Consider the following 19,301-nt stretch of genomic DNA (forward strand, 5'->3'; position numbering starts at 1 on the left):
TGATATCACGCTCACCTTGCACCTTATCATTTACATTTGCATTCCATACATTAATTTTTAAAAAGGGGGGGGGGCACTTAAAGTCTTGTAACGCGTCCGTTTTTGATAAATTTCAGACCGACATAAAAATTAAAAAAATATAAAAACTTGACACCATAAACATTAAACAAATAGTTACTCCCCCTCCCCTTATCCTCAGCCAAAGATAATAATAATCAAAATTTCCTTCTGTATATGTTCCTCATTTATAGAAACATCTATTATGTTTTTCGGAAACTTCTGTCGCATGTCGGCAAATTGAACATCGCTTGGCTTTTTGGCGTCAAGAACTTACGAAAATTGCTGAACGTAAATCTGATCGGATAAAACCGCGTCTTAACGCATTCATTGACGTCACAATAGTTGTCCAAGGAACAACGTAAACTACATCACGTTTGCTTCAAAATTGAACGTTTGTACGGTACAGTATATTTATACTTATCTAGTGATTTGAAACCGATTTAAAATGGAAAAAGCTTATTGGCGAAGAAAACTGCCACCAGGTTTTCAGTTTTGGATGGAAAATTTGGGCAGAAGCGTTGTCTATGCACAGCCAGACAATATATACGAGCATGCAGCAAAATACTTGGAAGAAAAGTTGATGGAGAGAAATATGGCTCTGGAGAGATTGCCAAAGAACTCTTATCTACAAAAACTTGCTCTAAAAAAGAATGGAAGAAAATTGGAAAACGAGGAAGCAGTATCCAAAGATGACGAAAATGAGGCAATTTTACGAGTGGATGATGCAAAAGCCGACAGTGCACATACTTTTCAAGCGAAAAAACCATCAAGGGAGCAAAATGCTAAATCTTTGGGTGCAATTACTTCTAAAGACATTCCAAGTTCATCACAACTTCAAAGAACTGCTGGAGATGAGAGTGGTAGGGAAACTCCCGTTGAAGTCTCAAACGCCGTCGCGAGAACTCTTCAAGTTGCTCAAGAACAAACCGCAGACGATACTGCAGTCATGGAAGAGCAAGCGGAGACCGAAAGCCAGGAAGATGCCCATGCAAGTCACGAGAAAACTCTGCTGCTCGAATCTAGCCAGGTAAAAGTTTCCGATCAGGATTCAACGAATTGGAAAGGAAGCTCGGGTACAAACTCGGACGATGCTCAATCAGTGGCATACTCAGAAGAAAATCAAGATTCTGGTAAAAATGATTTGAAAGATGAAGATATAAAAAACAGCTTTAGTAAACGAGTTGATGAAGTAGAAAATTTTGTTGCTTCTGACACTGAAAGCACTGCGCAACGAGAGTCTGTAGGTAACACAGAGAAGCCTGCTGATATTACGGCAACCGCAAAAGAACCGTCTCTATCTGAAGAGGAGTCTGTCGGTCCTCGGGAACCAATGACAGATTCCAGTCCTGCTGTTCCTGCTTCTGAATCTTCTCCAGTTGTTCCTGTTGCTAAATCTGGTCCAGTTGTTCCTGCTGCTAAATCTGGTCCAGTTGTTCCTGTTGTTGAATCTGGTCCAGTTGTTCCAGCTGTTGAATCTGGTCCAATTGTTCCTGTTGTTGAATCTGGTCCAGTTGTTCCTGCTGCTGAATCTGGTCCAGTTGTTCCTGTTGTTGATGCCGGACCAATTATTCCTTTTGTCGAGGCCGGTCCAGTTGTTCCTGTTGTTGATGCTGGGCCAGTTGTTCCTTTTGTCGAGGCCGGTCCAGTTGTTCCAGTCGCTGAATCTGGCCCAGTAGTTCCCGCTGATGAATCCGTTCCAGCCGCCGAATCCGGTCCAAAAATTTCAGTCGCTGAATCTGTTCCAGTAGTTCCAGCTGCTGGGTCTGACCTAGTTGTTCCAGCTGTTGAATCTGGTCCAGATGACAAGGCAGCTGAATCTGTCCCAGTTGTGTCTGCAGACGAGTCTTTCATCGGAGAAGATGAACTGGTTGTTGAGACCAAAACCATAGCTGAACAGGAATCCTCACAAACGGCAGATACTGCAGACAAAGAGGATAGCAACGAGGAGGAACAGACGGTGGAAGTAGGAGCAGTAAGCTGTAGCGTGGAAGCCGTCGTTACAACGGAGGAAGATAGCCAGCAAAATTCTGAGGCAAAGGGTGATGAAACAGAAAACGGTGGAGAGGGAGCGGAACATGCCGAGGAGCATCCAATGGAAGATAGGAAAGACTCCCATCAGGCTGTAATGAATCCAGCGGAAAGCGTCGGAAGGGTAGACGATATTGCGCAAATTGCAGATTCACTAGACATTATTACACACCATGAGGAGGAAGTTAAAGATGGGGTCGAATCTTCGGTGGCTGAATCAGAGCCGTTAGAGAAAGTGGTCCAACCTTCAGAGGAAACGAAGTCTCCCGCCGTAGGAAAAGGAAGTGGTACCGACACTCAAGGAAAAATCACAGAATCCGCAGAAATCGCCGAAACATCGGGAGAGACGGAGGTCGAAGGTTCTGAGGCCAGAGGGGGATCAGGCGGAAATGCATTAAATGCCGCAGTAACCGTAGAGAACGGGGAAAGTAAAATAGGGGATTCTACAAATACCGACACGGAGAATCCAACAGAAACCAAACAGGATGCTCCTACAGTGGAAGATCAGTTAACAGAGGATGGTACCACCGCGAGCAAAGAGGATCACACCGCGGAAGTTCCCGCGATGGCGGAGTAGTCCTCGTCCCTGTCCATCGAAATATTGTGAATATTGAAAAACTTTGTGGACATGTTTCTTGCCCATTGGTAATCATACAAATACGACATTTGTTTTTCGTCAATTTCCAGAATCTTAGTATATTTTATCTCCACTGAAAATGGGTAGACATCATACTGAAATAAAAAAGAAAACATCTAATGGTCTATAAGTTCGCTTTTTTCATGCAATGCACGTATAAATTCCATGCATGTTTGTTAAAATATTTATTATTTTAAATTTAATTACTTGTTTTTCGTCTTTCTTCAATGTATTTATCATCTTCAGCATGTGTTTAATTAACTATTTTTTAAAAATTCAAATGCATGTATTTTTTACAGTAATAAAGCATATGGGTATTTTTAAAAATGTCTCTATTCTGATAATCAATTCGTACACATGTTTACAAAAGCATTACAGTAAGATTCGAAGCAAAATAGACGATAAAGAAATAAAAATTTTATTTCCAAAATATTATTAGGGAAACAAATTTGCTTAAAGTGTTTGATAAATATAAAAGCAATTGATTTTTTATATTAGATTTTTATTAAAACTTTGCATGGTCAAAAATAAAATCATTCATTTATGTCGGGAATAAATTTGATTGGGAAGACCTAAGATTGGGCTGTTTTGACCGTTATTGAAGCAGACCGGTAATTTTTAAATTTGAACATATTTAAGATCAATTTAATGAAGAGTTAGTTGGTTCAAGAGGGGAAGTCAAATATATGTTTTGACTTGGGTCTAGGAATAATGATTTGATACTTTAAATGCACGTTACCAAGACGATGGACTTAACAAAAGAAAGTTTGATAAAATTTTTGCAGAAATTGTCATACATTTTCAATGGTGAAACCGACTTTCTGAATAAAAAAATAAAAAAAATGGTATATAAAACTAAATGAAAATCAATTAAGGTTGTATAAACATCTTGAAGCGATTAATAAAGCTGTAACTCATTTCTTATAAAACACTTTCATTATCAAGTTAATGTAAAATTAATATTTTTAAAAGTACAGTATGAAAAGTGTTGTAATATTGTAATTATTTTTGTTAATTTTTTTTTAAAAGCACAAATAATTATGTTAATACAAAGTCTGAAGTCAAATATTTAAAATATTTTCCTCGATGCGAGAAATCCGGAATTTTTAGCGCGCCCAGTCGTGTTAAATTTTAGCCTGCAATCTCCATATCCGATTTTCTTAAGAACATTTTTTGGAACTGAAACTGGAAAGGGTGAAGAAATGGGTGTTTCAGAAATCAAAGACGAGTCGGCACTTCAAAGCCTGTTGTCATCAGCCTCAAAGTAAGAACATTCTTTTCTTGAAAGGCATGAATATGAGAGAAAAAAATCATTGATTACACGTAAAAGTTTAGATACTGAAAATAATTACGTTTTTTTATCATTAGGGGCTATTCTCTTCAAAGAGAATAATGTTGACATGCATAAGGGCTTCGCCTTTCAACTTCTCTTAGGCATATAGTTGTCTGTTACAGAACTGAAAATGTTACTTAGTTGGGTGAAGTGAAGCGTCGAATAATTTATATTAATTGCAATTCTTTTTGTTAATTTCGTCTATATTGGTTAATATGTAAACGGTGTGACCGTTGGACCGAGCGCAGATTTAACACAGTGCAGTTTGATTTTTGTAGAACAAAATTTATTTGAAACGCACACAGTAGGATACGCCTGGTTGCCTACTCAAATTATTAGCCAAAGTTTAACTAAACGTCGCGTGCATAGTCTACATTATGACGTCATGTTTCAGACGTAAAACGTACACGTTTTGTCATCGGAAATATCCGAAGAGAGTTACGTTATTCCGAACTTTTTTTTATTACTTCTTTCATTGTTTATCAATTTAATTCAAATAAATGCCGCTGTAAAAAAATGAATACTTTATTTTAATTAGTATCTTAAAGATCAGTTCCTTGATATGAATGTTTTTATTTTTCATCTGATAATTTGATAAGATATACATAGAACTAGTCGTGTTTCTTGATTGAAGCACTTTTGAAACTTATCTGGTGTCCTTTTTTAGCTCACCGAGACGAAGTCAGGGGGAGCTTATGCTATACCCTCGGCGTCGGCGTCGGCTTCGGTGTCGGCGTCGGCGTCCGGACCTGGTTAAAGTTTTTGTTGCAGGTCCTGTATCTAAGCTATTACTTGTCCTATCTTCACCAAACTTGCATGGATGATGCATCTGGACCTACTTATGGACTTGAAAGACTTGGATGCTGAATCTGAGTCCTAAATTTCAGATGCTGGAGGAGGTTAAGATTGTTGGACCAGGTTAAAGTTTTTGTTGCAGGTGCCCTTTGATAGCAATATCTAAGTTACTGCAGGTCTGTACTTCACCAAACTTGCATGGATGGTGTGTCTTATGATACTGATGCACCAGACAGGCTTGAGTGCTGAATCTGAGCCATAGGTTTCGGATGCTGGAGGAGGTTAAGGTTTTTGGAGCTGGTTAAAGTTTTTGTTGCGGGTGCCCTCTGATGATTATATCTTAGTTATTACTTGTCCTAACTTCACCAGACTTCCATGGATGGTGCGTCTTATGATACTGATGCACCTGACAGGTTTGGATGCTGAGTCTGAGCCATAGGTTTCAGATGCTGGATATGGTTAAGCTTTTGGAACAGGTCACATGTTTAATAGATAATAGTACTTTTTCAAACTTGCATAGATGATTAAACTGTAGTATGAATGAATCACAGAGGAAGCTTCAGATGCAGAGCTTGATCTCCATTATCAAGGATGCTATAAAATATATCTTAGTTATTACAGGTCCTAACTTCACCAAACTTGAATGAATGGTGTGTCTTATGATACAGAGACACCAGACAGGCATGGATGTTGAATCTGAGCCAAAGGTTGCGGATGCTGGAGCAGGTTAAGATTTTAATTGCTAGTGCCCTCTGATGATGATATCTTAGTTATTACTGGTCTGAACTTCACCAAACTTTCATGGAGATGCGTCTTATGTATACTGATGCACCTGACAGGCTTTAATGCTGAATCTGAGCCATAGGTTTTGGATGCTGGATGAGGTTTAGTTTTTTTGGAACATGTCACATGTTTTATAGATGATAGCTTGCATAGTTGATTTAACTATATTATAAATGAAACGCAGAGGTTGCTTCAGATGCAGAGCCTGATCTCCATTATCAAGGATGCTAAAGAAATCTCCTACCTCACTCAAACCTGCCCGATAGATAGATGTGTTTGTTGATAAATGATATAACATGATTCCTATGATATAGTATTGTATGGTATGAAACAATATTGTTTAATATGATACAATATAATATCATATGTAATATTATAAAAAGTTATATGATACGATATGATATTGTATAAAAAATTTTTATATTTTATGTTATGATATTGTATCATGATATCGTTATGTATAGTATTGTATATTATGATACAATATTGTATAATATCGTATCATATGATATTGTATAATATGATATTGGTTTATAATATGATTTATTATCACATCTGATTCACATGAAATTGTATTGTATGATATTGTAAAATATATTATTTTATCATATGATACAATATGTATAATATAATATTGTATTATATAATATTTTACTTTATCACATAATATTGTATCATTTGATATGTACAATGTTGTATCAAATAACATTGTATAATATGATACAATATCATATTATGTAACAAAAATGATACAGTATCATACAATATTATACTATATTATACAATATAATATCATATGTTTCAATGTTATGATGTATTATGTAATATGATATTGTAATATAATACTATATTGTTTATTATATTATGATATTGTATTATTAGATCAAATACAATATAACGTATAACACAATACAATGTCATATCATACGTTAACAATATCATATCTCATCATTGTTTATTATGGTATTTTATTGTATTATATGATATATGTTGTAAATATGATAGGATGCAATATTTGATTTTAAATTATTGTATTGATTAACATATGAACATATGATTATCATACAATTTTTTAACAGATGATAAACGTTATTGTGTCAAAACAGAATCCATGCATATCCAAGATCATAAAGTATGATTTTCATTTAATATGATAAAGGTGGTCTCATGAAGGTGAAGTCTCATAAGGGTGATGTCTCGTCTCGGTGAGCTTTGTAATCTGTGATTACCTATGTTATTACTTTTAATTCAAATTACCTTCTATCGAAACGCCGGAGCATTTTAATCGAGTTTAGGGGCAATAAACATCGATAAGTACTAGTCAATCAATGATCGAACTAACTTTTTAAAAACAAAATGGCAGCCAATATGGCGGCGCCCAGGGCTGGAAGAAATTTTTTTTGGCCTTAGTACCCCTGATTCAACTTTCATTTTTCACTGATTTTCTTATATATACGTGTTACCATTAATCCTCGCTTCGCGAGGCGGGCTTCGCACGCCTCTCGCTGCGCTCGGTATTAATTTCATTCAATCTATTCGTGATTTTGATTGTGTCCTGAAAAATAGAAATGTTTGATTGGGTTGTTAACAGTTTCGATTAAATTCAGATCTTCAGTATTAAATCTACTGAATGCCGTATCAAGTTAGCTGATTTATTCATTGCACACACAACTTGTTTTTCATATTTTAAAATTTAATTACCTTTGTTATGTCTTTGCAGTCAACTGGTGGTACTGCACTTTTCAGCAGCATGGGCTCCTCAATGCAAACAAATGAATGAAGTCATGGAGGAACTATCTAAAGATTCCCAGTATAATAATGTACAGTTTGCTAAGGTAAAACATTTGTTACTTGTAATTTTTCCTGTCACAATATATTTATTTTCAGCACTGTATTTATGAATTTATAAAAACGGTACATGTAACTATATAAACTCTGACTATGATGTAATGATAAAATATAATGGTTTAAACAATCCATTCATGTGCAATTATGGTATAGTGTACAAATGGTGTAAAGAAACTTTGATTGCTATTTATATGATAAAGTGTAAAGAAATGTATGGTTTGTAACTTCTAAAGTTAATAAACTACATGTACTGGGTAATTTAATATAAATTTGATTTAAATTTTTTATTTTAAAAGTTGGAAGCTGAGGATGTACCAGAAATCTCTGAGAAATATGAAATAACAGCAGTACCCACATTTATATTCATCAAGGTAAGGTTTTTAAATCCCATATTTTTGTTTAGAAAGGTTTTCAAATCATATTTTCTCATAATTGATTTTATATCTCTCCTTATTATGGCACAAATCCATATTTTTTAAGATGTGGCAGATGAATACAGTTAGCTAAAAATAAGGTATATAAGGTAGCTAAACACTTTAAATCTTGTTCATAGTGATGTTGATTGCATTGCATGGTATTGATTTAAAACCCGTCATATAATTCTTGGGTCACAGAACAAATCCCAGGTTGACAGAATTGATGGTGCCAAAGCGGCAGATCTGACAAAAAAAGTAAAGCTCCTGTGTTCAGGACAAGGGGGCGTGCCACCACCAGCGGAAGACAAAAAGCCAATTCAGGTAACTATATATTTGGTATATCTTGTAAATGTTTCATTTACCAATGACTGAAAATTTGTTTTAAAGAATTTACAATAACTTTCCTTAATAAAAAATCCTCTGGGAAATATTTGAAGTGTGTTTTAAATCACACCAAAGATTTTTGTTTACATAGTTAACACATTTATTAAAAATGTACCCTGTACAAGTCCCCAGTTTTATCTGTAAATAAAAAGAATTACATACAAAATACTGCTCAATTTTGTAACTAGAACCAGTATATATATGTTCCTAGGAAACAACTACATGTAAATATATTTTATTGTTTACATAGGATTTAAACACCAGGCTGAAAAATTTGATCAACTCTGCACCAGTCATGCTATTTATGAAGGGAGACCCAGAGCAACCGAGATGTGGTCAGTACCAAGACTCAAGTGTATCCATTACATATTGTCTGAAATATGCTTGTGTTAAAAAAAATGAAATCTTCAAGACTGACAAGGGTTGTAAAAAATTTGCTTTTATATTGTACAGGTTTCAGTCGGCAAATCACACAGCTACTGAAAGAACGAGGAATCAAGTTCAGTTCTTTTGATATCCTGCAAGATGAAGAAGTCAGACAAGGTTAGCACAAAATACTTCTTTGCTATTCAAATGAGCGTAGGAAATCATGTTGCCATCTCCTTGGAGATTCACAAAAAAAGTTGTAGAATTGTAAACTACAAAAAATAATAACTTTTTATAAATAAATGAATAGTTATAAATTAAATGGCAGTTTCATTCATGATGATTTTTCTTGTATTTTTCTTGCAAGTACTTGTGATAAAGTAATGTTAGATATACTGGTATGAGTAAATAGTCTCGGGTGTTTTATAAGGATTGAAGACATATTCCAACTGGCCCACATATCCACAACTTTATGCAAATGGAGAGCTGATAGGAGGGGTGGACATTGTGAAGGAACTAATCGAGTCCGGGGAACTGGAGGCCCAGCTACCAAAACAAACCAGTCTGGAAGACAGGTGCACTCATAACTAAATCTCATTTTCTAAATTTGCAATTATTTTTTTTTGGATGAACTGGACCAACTGAAGAGCAAAATGTTTATATCTGCAAGAACTTTCTCTAAGGTCAAGAGGCCATCCATCATTTTTCTACATGTACATTTGCTTAGATTTAGATTTACTGTGTAACTAGACATTAAAACAAACCAATGTGCTTTTACCCTGTATTCATGAGGAAGAAACGTTGAAGTGGAGAATTTTATAATGTACGCATTGCTTTCATCCTCTTCACTTCATACATTTATGAGAGATCAAACCATTTAAAATGAAAAGGGGTGGCTGTTAATTTAACCATTCCACTCAAAATGATTCCAAACTCTTCAGTTGCTTTACATGATAAAGAAACAAACATAACAAATGCTTTACTACAATAAGATTTACCTGTACTTACTAAAAGAATATTGTTTGTCTTGTAAAATTTTAGATTGAAGGGTCTGATCAACAAATCAGATGTCATGTTATTTATGAAGGGTGATCCCGACACCCCCCGCTGTGGATTCAGTAAGCAGACGACAAGCATACTGGCTGATACTGGGTAGGTGTGAAAACAATGTACAAAGTGAATTTCATATTACTGTAATCTTATTAAACTGTTAATAAACATTAAAAACCAATAATACTAAAAATTTATTGTTAAGTTGTTTTCAAACTTCAAAGTGTATACATCGTAACATGTGTTTGCGTAACTACTGTGGAATCGTTAGATTTCATGGTGGCTCAATTTTCGTGGAATTCGTGGGTACCTCGCATCCATGAATTAACATGCTCCACAAATTAATAAATTAGGGTATTTCCTTTGTAGGCTTAAGAAAATACACAAAATTACGTCCCCACCAACCTGTAAAATTTAAGCAATCCACGAAAATTTGCCCCCACAAAATTTAATGATTCCACAGTATACTAGAAAATTAAACTATTGACTGTTGAATTTGCAGCGTGAAGTATGATACCTTTGATATTCTTTCTGATGAGGAGGTAAGACAAGGTTTGAAGAAATATTCTAATTGGCCGACTTATCCCCAACTGTATGTTAAAGGAGAGTTGATTGGTGGATTAGACATCATCAAGGTAAAAGTAATGAAGTAGCGTTACTTCATAAACACAACTTTTTAATATGATTGATTTTATTATTGTAATGATAAACATAAATTTGTATAGCTGAAATAAAAATGCATAAAATAATAATATGTACGAAATTCAACACTATCACAGTAATATACATGTGCAAACAATGTTAATTTTTGTCTGCGCAGATATGAACTCACACTAACAAAACATTGAACTATGAGAGTATTTATAGTCGTTATTAAAGATGCAAATTGACTCAAAATTAAAATTTACTATATCCAGATTACGGTACTGTGTAAGAGGATGATTGAATTCAAATATGTAATTTTTTGTTTTCAATTTATTTTTAGGAACTAAAAGAATCTGGAGAGCTTGAATCTGTATTGAAAGGACAGTAAAACTTATACGCAAAGGGAGAGAACTCTGACTAGTGCTAGCCAACTCTGTTGTCATTTGTAAAATGATGCACATATATATTAATGGTTATGTCATTTACACATGATTGGTATGTGCATTCTGTATCAAAATGTTGAAATATGGTCTGTTCATGATATTCCACTTCAAAAATAAATGGAGCTTTTAAAAGAAGAAAATGTAGTTGTGTGTGTTTTTTTATGGGGGGGGGGGGGGGGGGGGGATACATCAGCGACATCTATTTATATCTCTGGTTGCATTAATGAATTTTTGTAAACTTTACTCAAATTTTATGTGACAATACAGTGTATTTATTTATATTATGATGAAAAAAAGTTTACAGTGGCTCTTCTTGTTATAAGTCCAAAAAAGACACCTGAGTATAATTGATATTTTGTCCTATAATCAACATCCTACGGACTAAAGTATTGTCATTTCGTTTTTGCAAAGGTTCTACAATACTAAAAATAATTATACTATATACAGAAACAATTTAAGTTCTTTTGCAAAATATATACATTAAAATAAGGTTATGTAGAGGATATATTTCAAATAAATGGCGCCGGGGGATTTTAAGGTCATGAGTCATAAAATGACGAATTCTTTAGAAATTCATACGCTGAAATGTAAAGTGCTGAAAATATTTATAAAGAAAAAATATATAGCTTGGTACATTTTTCAAACTAAATTTAACAATAATATTAAACACCTACCAGCAAAATTGCATAAAAAGATACAAAGCCGTTTAATTTATGTTTGTAATACTCGATCAAACCGCGCACTACATTTGTCACCAAACAGGTGCGCATACAGGTAACCGGAAGTGGATTGATTTGGAATGGCGTAGGAAAACAACGACTAGATAACTATTTGAAATAACACGATGGGCACGAACATCTGTGTAACGTTCTTTGCCTTCTTATGTTTAATCGCACTGAGTAATGCTCAAACACAATGTAAGTAATTTCATCTTCTGAATTTTACCGTAATTTTACCTTGTTTACAGGTGTGCAATAGAGAATCCGGAAATGGAATTGCATTTGTTGATGTTTTGGATATACCGTATTGAATTTGATGTATAAAATATTGCTTTGTACTGTACAATTTGTCTTGTCGTATTTATCTATGATTCTGTATTTTATTTATCTGCTAAACAGCTAAAGGTAAGAACACAGGTGTGATTTCCCCTCACCTTGCTTTGATTTTGTTGGAACAGTACAGATCTCCCCTATTTGTCAAAATGTCTTCAATATGATAAACTTTCTGTCATTTAATGTTGTAAATTCGTGTGTCTTGTGGTTTCATTATAAGTTTAACTATATAAGAATCCTCCCAACTCGATAACATTATTGTTTATAAATTAAATATTGTATTCAGTACACTATTTTTTATCTGAAAAAAAGAAGAATAAATTAGTTTACAGAGAAAAAAATTCCAAACATAAAGTGACAATACTTATTGTAATACAGAAGAAGAATGTTAACAGATTTTTCTTTTATTATGCTGGTAAAACAGCAAGTTATAGATATTTCTTGTGCTACAGTGCAATATTTAAATGAATTCAGCATATTGAAATGTTAAATGGTTGTATATTTGTAAAACTAATGTTCTTTGCCTCCTAGAACTTTAAAATATGTAATGATCGACAGACTGTTAAAATCGCACATCGATCACAAAACTTACTTTGAGTGGTGATATGTACACATTTTCTCTGGAGCAATTCCATGCAATCATTTTATGTGATGTCTTAGATTATGATTATTTTTGGAAGTCGGAATTTTGATGATTTATTTTTTTTAGGCCCATGCTTTTATCATTTAAGTTTCATGGTCCTTTTGTTACCTGAAACACACTGAAATTAGTAGATTTGTACCATATATATTTGAGCATGACGTACCTTAATTCTGCGGCGTGTCTTGTCTATCATTTCAGATTCATTCTTCATGTGTAAAAAAGAAATACACATAGAAGTTATACTTATTTACTGAGTTTAAATTGCACTATAAATTTTGAGTGCAATGATTTATGTATTAAGTTTATGGTAAATACAGTTCTTTTTGTGTTCTTACATGTTCTGACATCCATCTCGACTCATTCCATACTTAAAGCAAATCTCTCTCTCTCTCTCTCTCTCTCTCTCTCTCTCTAATAAAATCTAATAAATTTGAATGTACTCTGTGTCTTGATATTGGTTTTATATTTACTCTGTTTAGGTTTTTAATAACAAAGGACACTTTGTTTATTTGCTAGTTTTAAGATGGTGTGTAATCTCAGAAGCCGAACAAAAGAAATGTCAGGATCTGAAAAAAGTGGCTGCAAGCATGTACGCCAATAGAGTACCAAGCTACGAGGTCATTCCACTGATAGAATGTGTTCTGGGAAAAGACGTGTAAGTAAAAAATATTCCAAAAAATCAAAACTTCTTGATTTTGCTTAATTAATATAGGACACCTTTAATACCTTTAACTGAATGATAATTAACCTATATACCACTGAATCATGTAGATATTGATTCTATAGATGTTATTTGTGTAATGGAATTACTGTTTTGAATACCAGGTATAACTGCATGGAGAAGATCCAGGACAATGATGCTGATATCATGGCCCTTGACACAGGACAGGCCTACTTTGGAGGGAGGTACTACAACATGATGCCCTTCCTAGCAGAGAAATACAGCCCAGGGGGCGCAGGTAGGACGATAAGTAAAAAGTTCATCTTCTTACAAAGGGTTAACAGAAGTCATCAAGATTTGTTGTTGTTGATTTTAAATATATTGTAATAACAATGAAATGGTTGATGTTATAGGTACAGGTACAGGAGATGGAATGAACTACTATGCTGTAATAGTTGCCAAGAGAGGATCACAGTTTAATGTCTTTCAACTGCAGGACAAAAGGGCTTGTTTCCCAGGTAATTCTTTGCCTTTGCTTTCTCACTGTATGGAATATTACAGTTCTAAATGTCACCATTAAATGGTAATTTCCATCCCATTTTGTGCTATGAGAACAATTGATATTAATTTTGTAGTGAGTTTTTGATACTTCTGTGAAATTCTTTCTACTTTTTGTAACATAAGAACAATATCTTTGAGTTTTGCAATGAATCAGTATTTTGAATCTGCTGTGAAATATTGAAACATGATTTACAACTCATTGGTTCATTTTCAGGGGTTGGAACTGCAGCTGGATGGCTCTATCCTATTGGTGAATTTGTAAAGAAGAACGGTCAGACCAACATCATGCAGGTGACAGAATGTAACGCCATTGTTAAAACCGCCACCAACTTCTTCAAGTCCATGTGCTTGCCAGGAGCCCTGACATCTTTTTATAACCCGTTCGGTAAGCTGGTAGCCATTACTCTGAAATCTGCAGATGGCTCAATACGTGAAGTTGAATAAATTCAACTCATTGCTTAAAATATTCAAAAGTAGACAGAGTTTTATTCCTAGATTTGTAATAAAAATATTCCAGATATAAAACAAAACTTAACTGCAAAATTACAAATTACCTATTTTACTTAGGAAACAATCCAGCGAGAATTTGTGAGTTATGTTCTGGGTTCTTGGAAAAGAAATGCTCGACTGACGACCCATTTGCTGGATATGACGGAGCATTTAAATGTATGTCGGAGGACGCCGGGGATGTGGCCTTCCTGAGACATGACACCGTGGCACAGATGGCCATGAACTCCAGCTATATGCCTGATGTAAGTAGTACATGTATATCTCAGAGAGATGGCCATAAACTTCAGCTTTATGCTTGATTTAGTAAAGACTCATGAAGCTAAATGTATGAAGAGTTTATACATAAATCTGAGAAATAGACTGGGGGGGGCACTTTTTGCCTGATGAATGTTCATGTGATGGGTGTCTATGTCCTATGTCTGAGACATAGGCCTTTGGCAACAACAATACATGTCAGATGTTTGTTCATGTTTATACACGTACTATATCTGGGCTTAAGGTTGACATAAATGTCAATGTAACAATGTCTACAGTACATGCGAATAAATTTCGTGAACTAGCTGTTACAATAGCATGTTTAACACCATGTTTCTTTCCAGAACTATGAGTTGCTGTGTCCCAATGGGATGCGAGTGCCCGTGACAGATTATATGACCTGTAACTATGGATCCATCCCTGCCAACACTGTAATGACCTCCTCATTGAAAACCAAACCAGAGGTGGACGTCTACAAGAACTTCCTGCTGAAAGCTGCACAATGGTTTGGTCCCAGCGGACAGTACAGGAACCAGTTTGATATGTTTAGCTCCCAGCCCTGGGGATACTTTAACCGTAGAAATCTGCTATTTACGGACAGCACACAGACACTGGTGGATGTTGGAGAGAAAAACACTTACTACAGTTGGGTTGGTGAGTTGAAAATCTTAGGAACTCAGCTTTATACCTACACATGTTTACCAGTATATGCCTTCTACCCTCAAGCTTGTTAAAGTTGTTTCCCAAAACTACCAATTGCCTTCTTGTGTGAAAGTGTTCAGTCTGCCATCATCTGAGGCCTTATCTGCCATTGTTTGGAATCCACATAGCTCTCTTTTGACATTTGTCTGCTTGAGCATAAAGTGTTGTAAACTTGTATTGATGTGTAATATTTTGCCACCGTTGTTTAAATATGTGAAATATACAATCTCTGTGTACATAGAGCATAAAATGTTAATAAACTGTTAGATACAATTAAACCAAAGGTCATATGCAAAGGTCAATCTCTGGCAATGATTTATGCTGATGGATCAACAATTTCAGTATTAAGCTACAATTTACAAGGTATTCTCTTTTCAAGCAGCTATGGCCAGATGAAAGATGGTTGTACGTTTTAGGCAGTGGTTGCAATGAAATGGCCTAGCTCTTTTTAAATGTAATTTTCAGCTCATGAGCCATTAATTATTTCTTTTGCTAGATAATGACTTCTATCAGATAATGGAGTACCACAATGCCTGCCCCTTGATAACAGCCCGACTCTGCGTCATCTCCAAGCAAGAGAAGAAGAAGTGCGAGAAGATGATGATGGCCTTTAACGCCAAGGACTTGCGTCCAAGTCTGGACTGCATCAAAGGGAAGGGAACGGACGACTGCATGAAGCTGATATCCAAGGGAGACGCAGATATGGTGATGTTGGACCCCGGGGATGTGTACTTAGCAGGAAAGTAGGTCAAATTGCAAACGTTCACTCTAGATCAAGACTGGTAATTTGGAATCAATTTTGTTTTGTTTTTTTTTAAAGTAAAAAAGGTAAAACTACCATGACTCTGTAGATCAAAACTGTTAATTTGGAATCAATTAATTTTATTTAAAAAAAAAAATTTAAAAAGGCACAATTATTATGACTGTCCTAATGAGTATATATATATATTTTTTTTAAAAAAAAGATAAAATTCAAACTATGACACACTGCAAATTTTATTTCAAAATTAGCATTATTTAAAATTTTTGATGAACAGGAAATATGGCTTGGAGCCATTTGTGGTTGAGGACTATGGGAATATGAATGCCTCCGTCCATGTGGTAGCTGTGGCCAGAAAGAGAGACCACTATATGACGTTGTTCAACCTCAAAAGTAAGTTCTCCTCTGAAAAGTTATCAAGCGTTTTTGCATGAATATATAGCATATGAAATTAATTTCATTGAATTCAATAGCAACCTTATAAATAGCTTATTTTGGTAATTTGTTACTATCAAAGATAATAAAAAAACCCATTAACAACATCAGTAAAAAGAAAATGGAGTGTTACAAACATAATTTACATGCATTTGGATACTAAAAATGTTTTCCTCATTGTAGAGAAAAGAGCTTGTTTGCCAGGAATTGGTCGGGGAGACGGATGGATCATCCCAATGAATATCTTTATTGAAACAGAGCAGTTCATTCCGCAGCACTGTACCCTCTTTGAAAATCTGGGTAAATGTCTCTAATCAAATAAAGCTAAGATGATTCTGAGCTCTCTTAAGATGCATATTTAAAATATGATATGTACAATATGCAATGGTAGTATGCCCAAAGCAAGAAAACCCAATTTGAAAATGACTTGAGATGAAAAGGAATACATTTTAAAATAGCAATTGAATTACTGCAATAATCTTCCTAATTAGATTTTAATTTTAGCTAAGCTGTCTTAATAGTAGAGCAAGTGTTGACAGATGGTATCTTTAAAGTAATTCATTATATTGTCAGTAAAAGTTTGTTTCATTTTATTTCTATTTGACTGACTTATCCTGCTTTGTTTGGTCGACAGGTCAGCTGTTTATCCATTCCTGTATCCCTGGGGCTATGGACAAGGACTACAACCCCAACCAGAAGCCGGTCAGTCTGTGCGAGGGCTGCGCAGCGGGCGGCTTCAGAAAGTGTCAGAGAACCAGTGAGGACCAGTACTTCAGCTCCAGCGGGGCATTCCGCTGTCTCACTGAGAGTGAGTCTAGAGGATCCATTATTGTTCATTCACTAATATATAATCATGGTGGCTTGATTTTTTTTATTGGATTTCATGGGTACCACTCATTGACATCCTGATATAGAATTATCAAACACCATCTTTATTCTTTCTTTATATCATGGGAGCACAAAGTTATACCCCTACAAATCTGTTAAAAACTGGAAGGCCCCCCTCCCCCTTCAAAAAAAAAAATGTGCTCACATAAATTGAAATGTAAACCAAATTGATATTTCGTTTTTACTGAACAAAAGATTAACTTTTAATCTTCGCTTTTGTAAGTGATATGCAATAAAAAAGGTGATTTTTTCAATATTTTTTTTTTACAGAGGGTGGAGATATTGCGTTTGTGAAACATCTGACAGTACGTGGCAATACTGATGGTAGGAGACAGTCCTACTGGGCCCGAAACAGGCGTTCTGATGACTACGAGTTGATGTGTAAAGATGGCCGCAGAACCCATATTGATGACTGGGAGAACTGTCACCTCGGCCAGATTCCTGCCAGCGCCATGGTTACAGCCAGTAAGTAATGCTTTTGATAAAGCGGGATGACAAGTGTATTGTTTGTAACTGTGTACACAACTTCATATATTCCAGTGTTTAATTCTAGTCTTTTATAAGAAATAATTTTTTTTTTAATTTTCAGAGTACAAGAGTGAACAGGATAGAACCATATTTTGGCAGCTGTTAAACTATGGTCAACAATTCTTTTCCTCAGACATGTAAGTATTGCACTTTAAGTCAGTCACATATCACTAAAATTTAAACTTGCTGTATGTTATAATTTTGGGTAGATTTATTTTTTGACTGAGTTTTCTCCCTTTGGTTCATAGTGAAGGAGACTTCCATTTATTTGATTCTGGGACTTGGTACAATGATCTGATATTTTCCGACGACGCTGTGCGATTAATGAGGCTGGACAAGAGCATGCAGGATTACAGGAATTACCTGGGTCAGGACTTTATCAACAAGGTGGAAAACCTGCACAAGTACACCTGTGTTCCAGTCAAACCCAGCAAAAAAAGCTCCTCGTCACACACTTCCATCTCTCTCCTACTACTGGCAGCCATATTCATACTCCAATTGGTTGTGTAACATACATGTATGCTGGTGACTTCAACAACAAAGTGATAAAACATATTTCATGGATGAAAGTTGTGATGAAAGTGTGTCTTTCAGAAATGTATCTGTCTTATATGTATATCATTGTCATTATTACTGTGTAATTGTGAGGATTTTTTAAAAACATTTTATATCAATCAATTGCAAGAAGCATGTGTAGTTACATTGTATATTCATTACGTTATAACCACTGTATTATATCTCTATTACCCCCTTTTTAATCTTTAATGTCATGGAGTTGAAGAATGAGGAAAAAACCACAAGTCCCACATGGTGCATTCTTCCTCCAAAACACCTCATTCAGGGAAAGGTTGTGCATTTTGTTGTAAATTACTTATATTATATACCCACTACCCACACTGTGTCCATACTGCACTTACTACAAGTAGATAGATATAGGTTTAGTTTTTAACCAAAGATTTGATCGAAATCATTTAAAATCCAATTTTTTTTTTGTTCGATACTCTGACATCATATAGGCTCAAACTCTTTTGTTAATCTGGCAATGATTTTTATGTAGGATTTCTAGAGGTATGTTTGTACAAGTGTGTTTTTCCATTAATTTGTATCAGGTGCCATTTATATGCTTTGTACATTCCTAGATATGAATGCTAATATTTTATACAAGAGAGTGTACAGTCATTGAGAGAATGAGAGAGTGCTTATTTGTAAATACTTGTATCTATTTTTATACAAATCATTTTTTATTTCGAATGTACTTGACATGTATGCAAATATTTTGTATTTTAGGAGAGTGTAATGAATTGTATTTTATGATGATTATCCAGTAATTAATATAAACTGAGTTTTTCATTAACTAGTACTGGCTTATACCAAAGAGTTTGGTTTAAGTTCTTTTTCTCTAAAATCTAATTTATGAACAAATTTAGAAATTCATGAAGATGTTAACTGTCTTTATACTGGAAATTTCAACTGGACACAAATAAACTGAAAAACTTAAGATCTTGACTGGTTTTCATT

General features: G+C 34.7%; 3 protein-coding genes across 5 annotated transcripts; all 3 read left to right on the plus strand.

Moving 5' to 3' along the window:
• Positions 1-465: 465 nt before the first annotated feature.
• LOC117690398 (uncharacterized) lies at positions 466-2,790 on the plus strand. The gene has a single exon (XM_034474605.2). The coding sequence runs from the start codon at positions 506-508 to the stop codon at positions 2,663-2,665; it is 2,160 nt and encodes a 719-aa protein (XP_034330496.2). The 5' UTR covers positions 466-505; the 3' UTR covers positions 2,666-2,790.
• Positions 2,791-3,835: 1,045 nt separating this feature from the next.
• Positions 3,836-10,928, plus strand: LOC105334351 (glutaredoxin 3). The gene is made up of 10 exons (XM_011437753.4): positions 3,836-3,989; positions 7,357-7,471; positions 7,781-7,855; positions 8,099-8,221; positions 8,535-8,619; positions 8,738-8,827; positions 9,081-9,225; positions 9,692-9,802; positions 10,203-10,335; positions 10,686-10,928. The coding sequence occupies exons 1-10, from the start codon at positions 3,928-3,930 to the stop codon at positions 10,731-10,733; spliced, it is 987 nt and encodes a 328-aa protein (XP_011436055.2). The 5' UTR covers positions 3,836-3,927; the 3' UTR covers positions 10,734-10,928.
• A 614-nt stretch (positions 10,929-11,542) lies between these two features.
• LOC105334394 (transferrin 2) lies at positions 11,543-18,806 on the plus strand. 3 transcript variants are annotated; one of them, XM_066068085.1, is made up of 14 exons: positions 11,543-11,705; positions 13,000-13,138; positions 13,309-13,442; positions 13,558-13,662; positions 13,920-14,095; positions 14,278-14,457; positions 14,815-15,124; positions 15,669-15,915; positions 16,210-16,325; positions 16,551-16,667; positions 17,002-17,175; positions 17,526-17,720; positions 17,845-17,920; positions 18,032-18,806. In XM_066068085.1, exons 1-14 carry the CDS (start codon positions 11,633-11,635, stop codon positions 18,291-18,293), a joined length of 2,304 nt encoding a protein of 767 aa, XP_065924157.1. In that variant the 5' UTR covers positions 11,543-11,632; the 3' UTR covers positions 18,294-18,806. The 3 variants fall into 3 exon arrangements, with proteins under 3 accessions (XP_065924157.1, XP_034329848.1, XP_034329850.1); XM_034473957.2 differs by having other exon boundaries at positions 13,920-14,090; positions 14,273-14,457; XM_034473959.2 differs by having other exon boundaries at positions 13,564-13,662; positions 13,920-14,090; positions 14,273-14,457.
• The last annotated feature ends 495 nt before the right edge of the window (positions 18,807-19,301 follow it).

Source organism: Magallana gigas, chromosome 8 (assembly GCF_963853765.1).
Source record: "Magallana gigas chromosome 8, xbMagGiga1.1, whole genome shotgun sequence".
NCBI classification, from domain to species: Eukaryota; Metazoa; Mollusca; class Bivalvia; order Ostreida; family Ostreidae; genus Magallana; species Magallana gigas.

Bases quoted from the DNA above. Each gene is read 5' to 3' on its own strand.
- LOC117690398 (XM_034474605.2), top strand. From the start codon at position 506: ATGGAAAAAGCTTATTGGCGAAGAAAACTGCCACCAGGTTTTCAGTTT.
- LOC105334394 (XM_066068085.1), top strand. From the start codon at position 11,633: ATGGGCACGAACATCTGTGTAACGTTCTTTGCCTTCTTATGTTTAATC. The intron at 14,096-14,277 runs CTGGTAGCCATT...TACTTAGGAAAC, and splicing joins TTTATAACCCGTTCGGTAAG to AATCCAGCGAGAATTTGTGA. The intron at 17,921-18,031 runs GTAAGTATTGCA...TTTGGTTCATAG, and splicing joins CAATTCTTTTCCTCAGACAT to TGAAGGAGACTTCCATTTAT.
- LOC105334351 (XM_011437753.4), top strand. From the start codon at position 3,928: ATGGGTGTTTCAGAAATCAAAGACGAGTCGGCACTTCAAAGCCTGTTG. The intron at 7,856-8,098 runs GTAAGGTTTTTA...CTTGGGTCACAG, and splicing joins CCACATTTATATTCATCAAG to AACAAATCCCAGGTTGACAG. The intron at 8,620-8,737 runs GTCAGTACCAAG...TATATTGTACAG, and splicing joins CCCAGAGCAACCGAGATGTG to GTTTCAGTCGGCAAATCACA.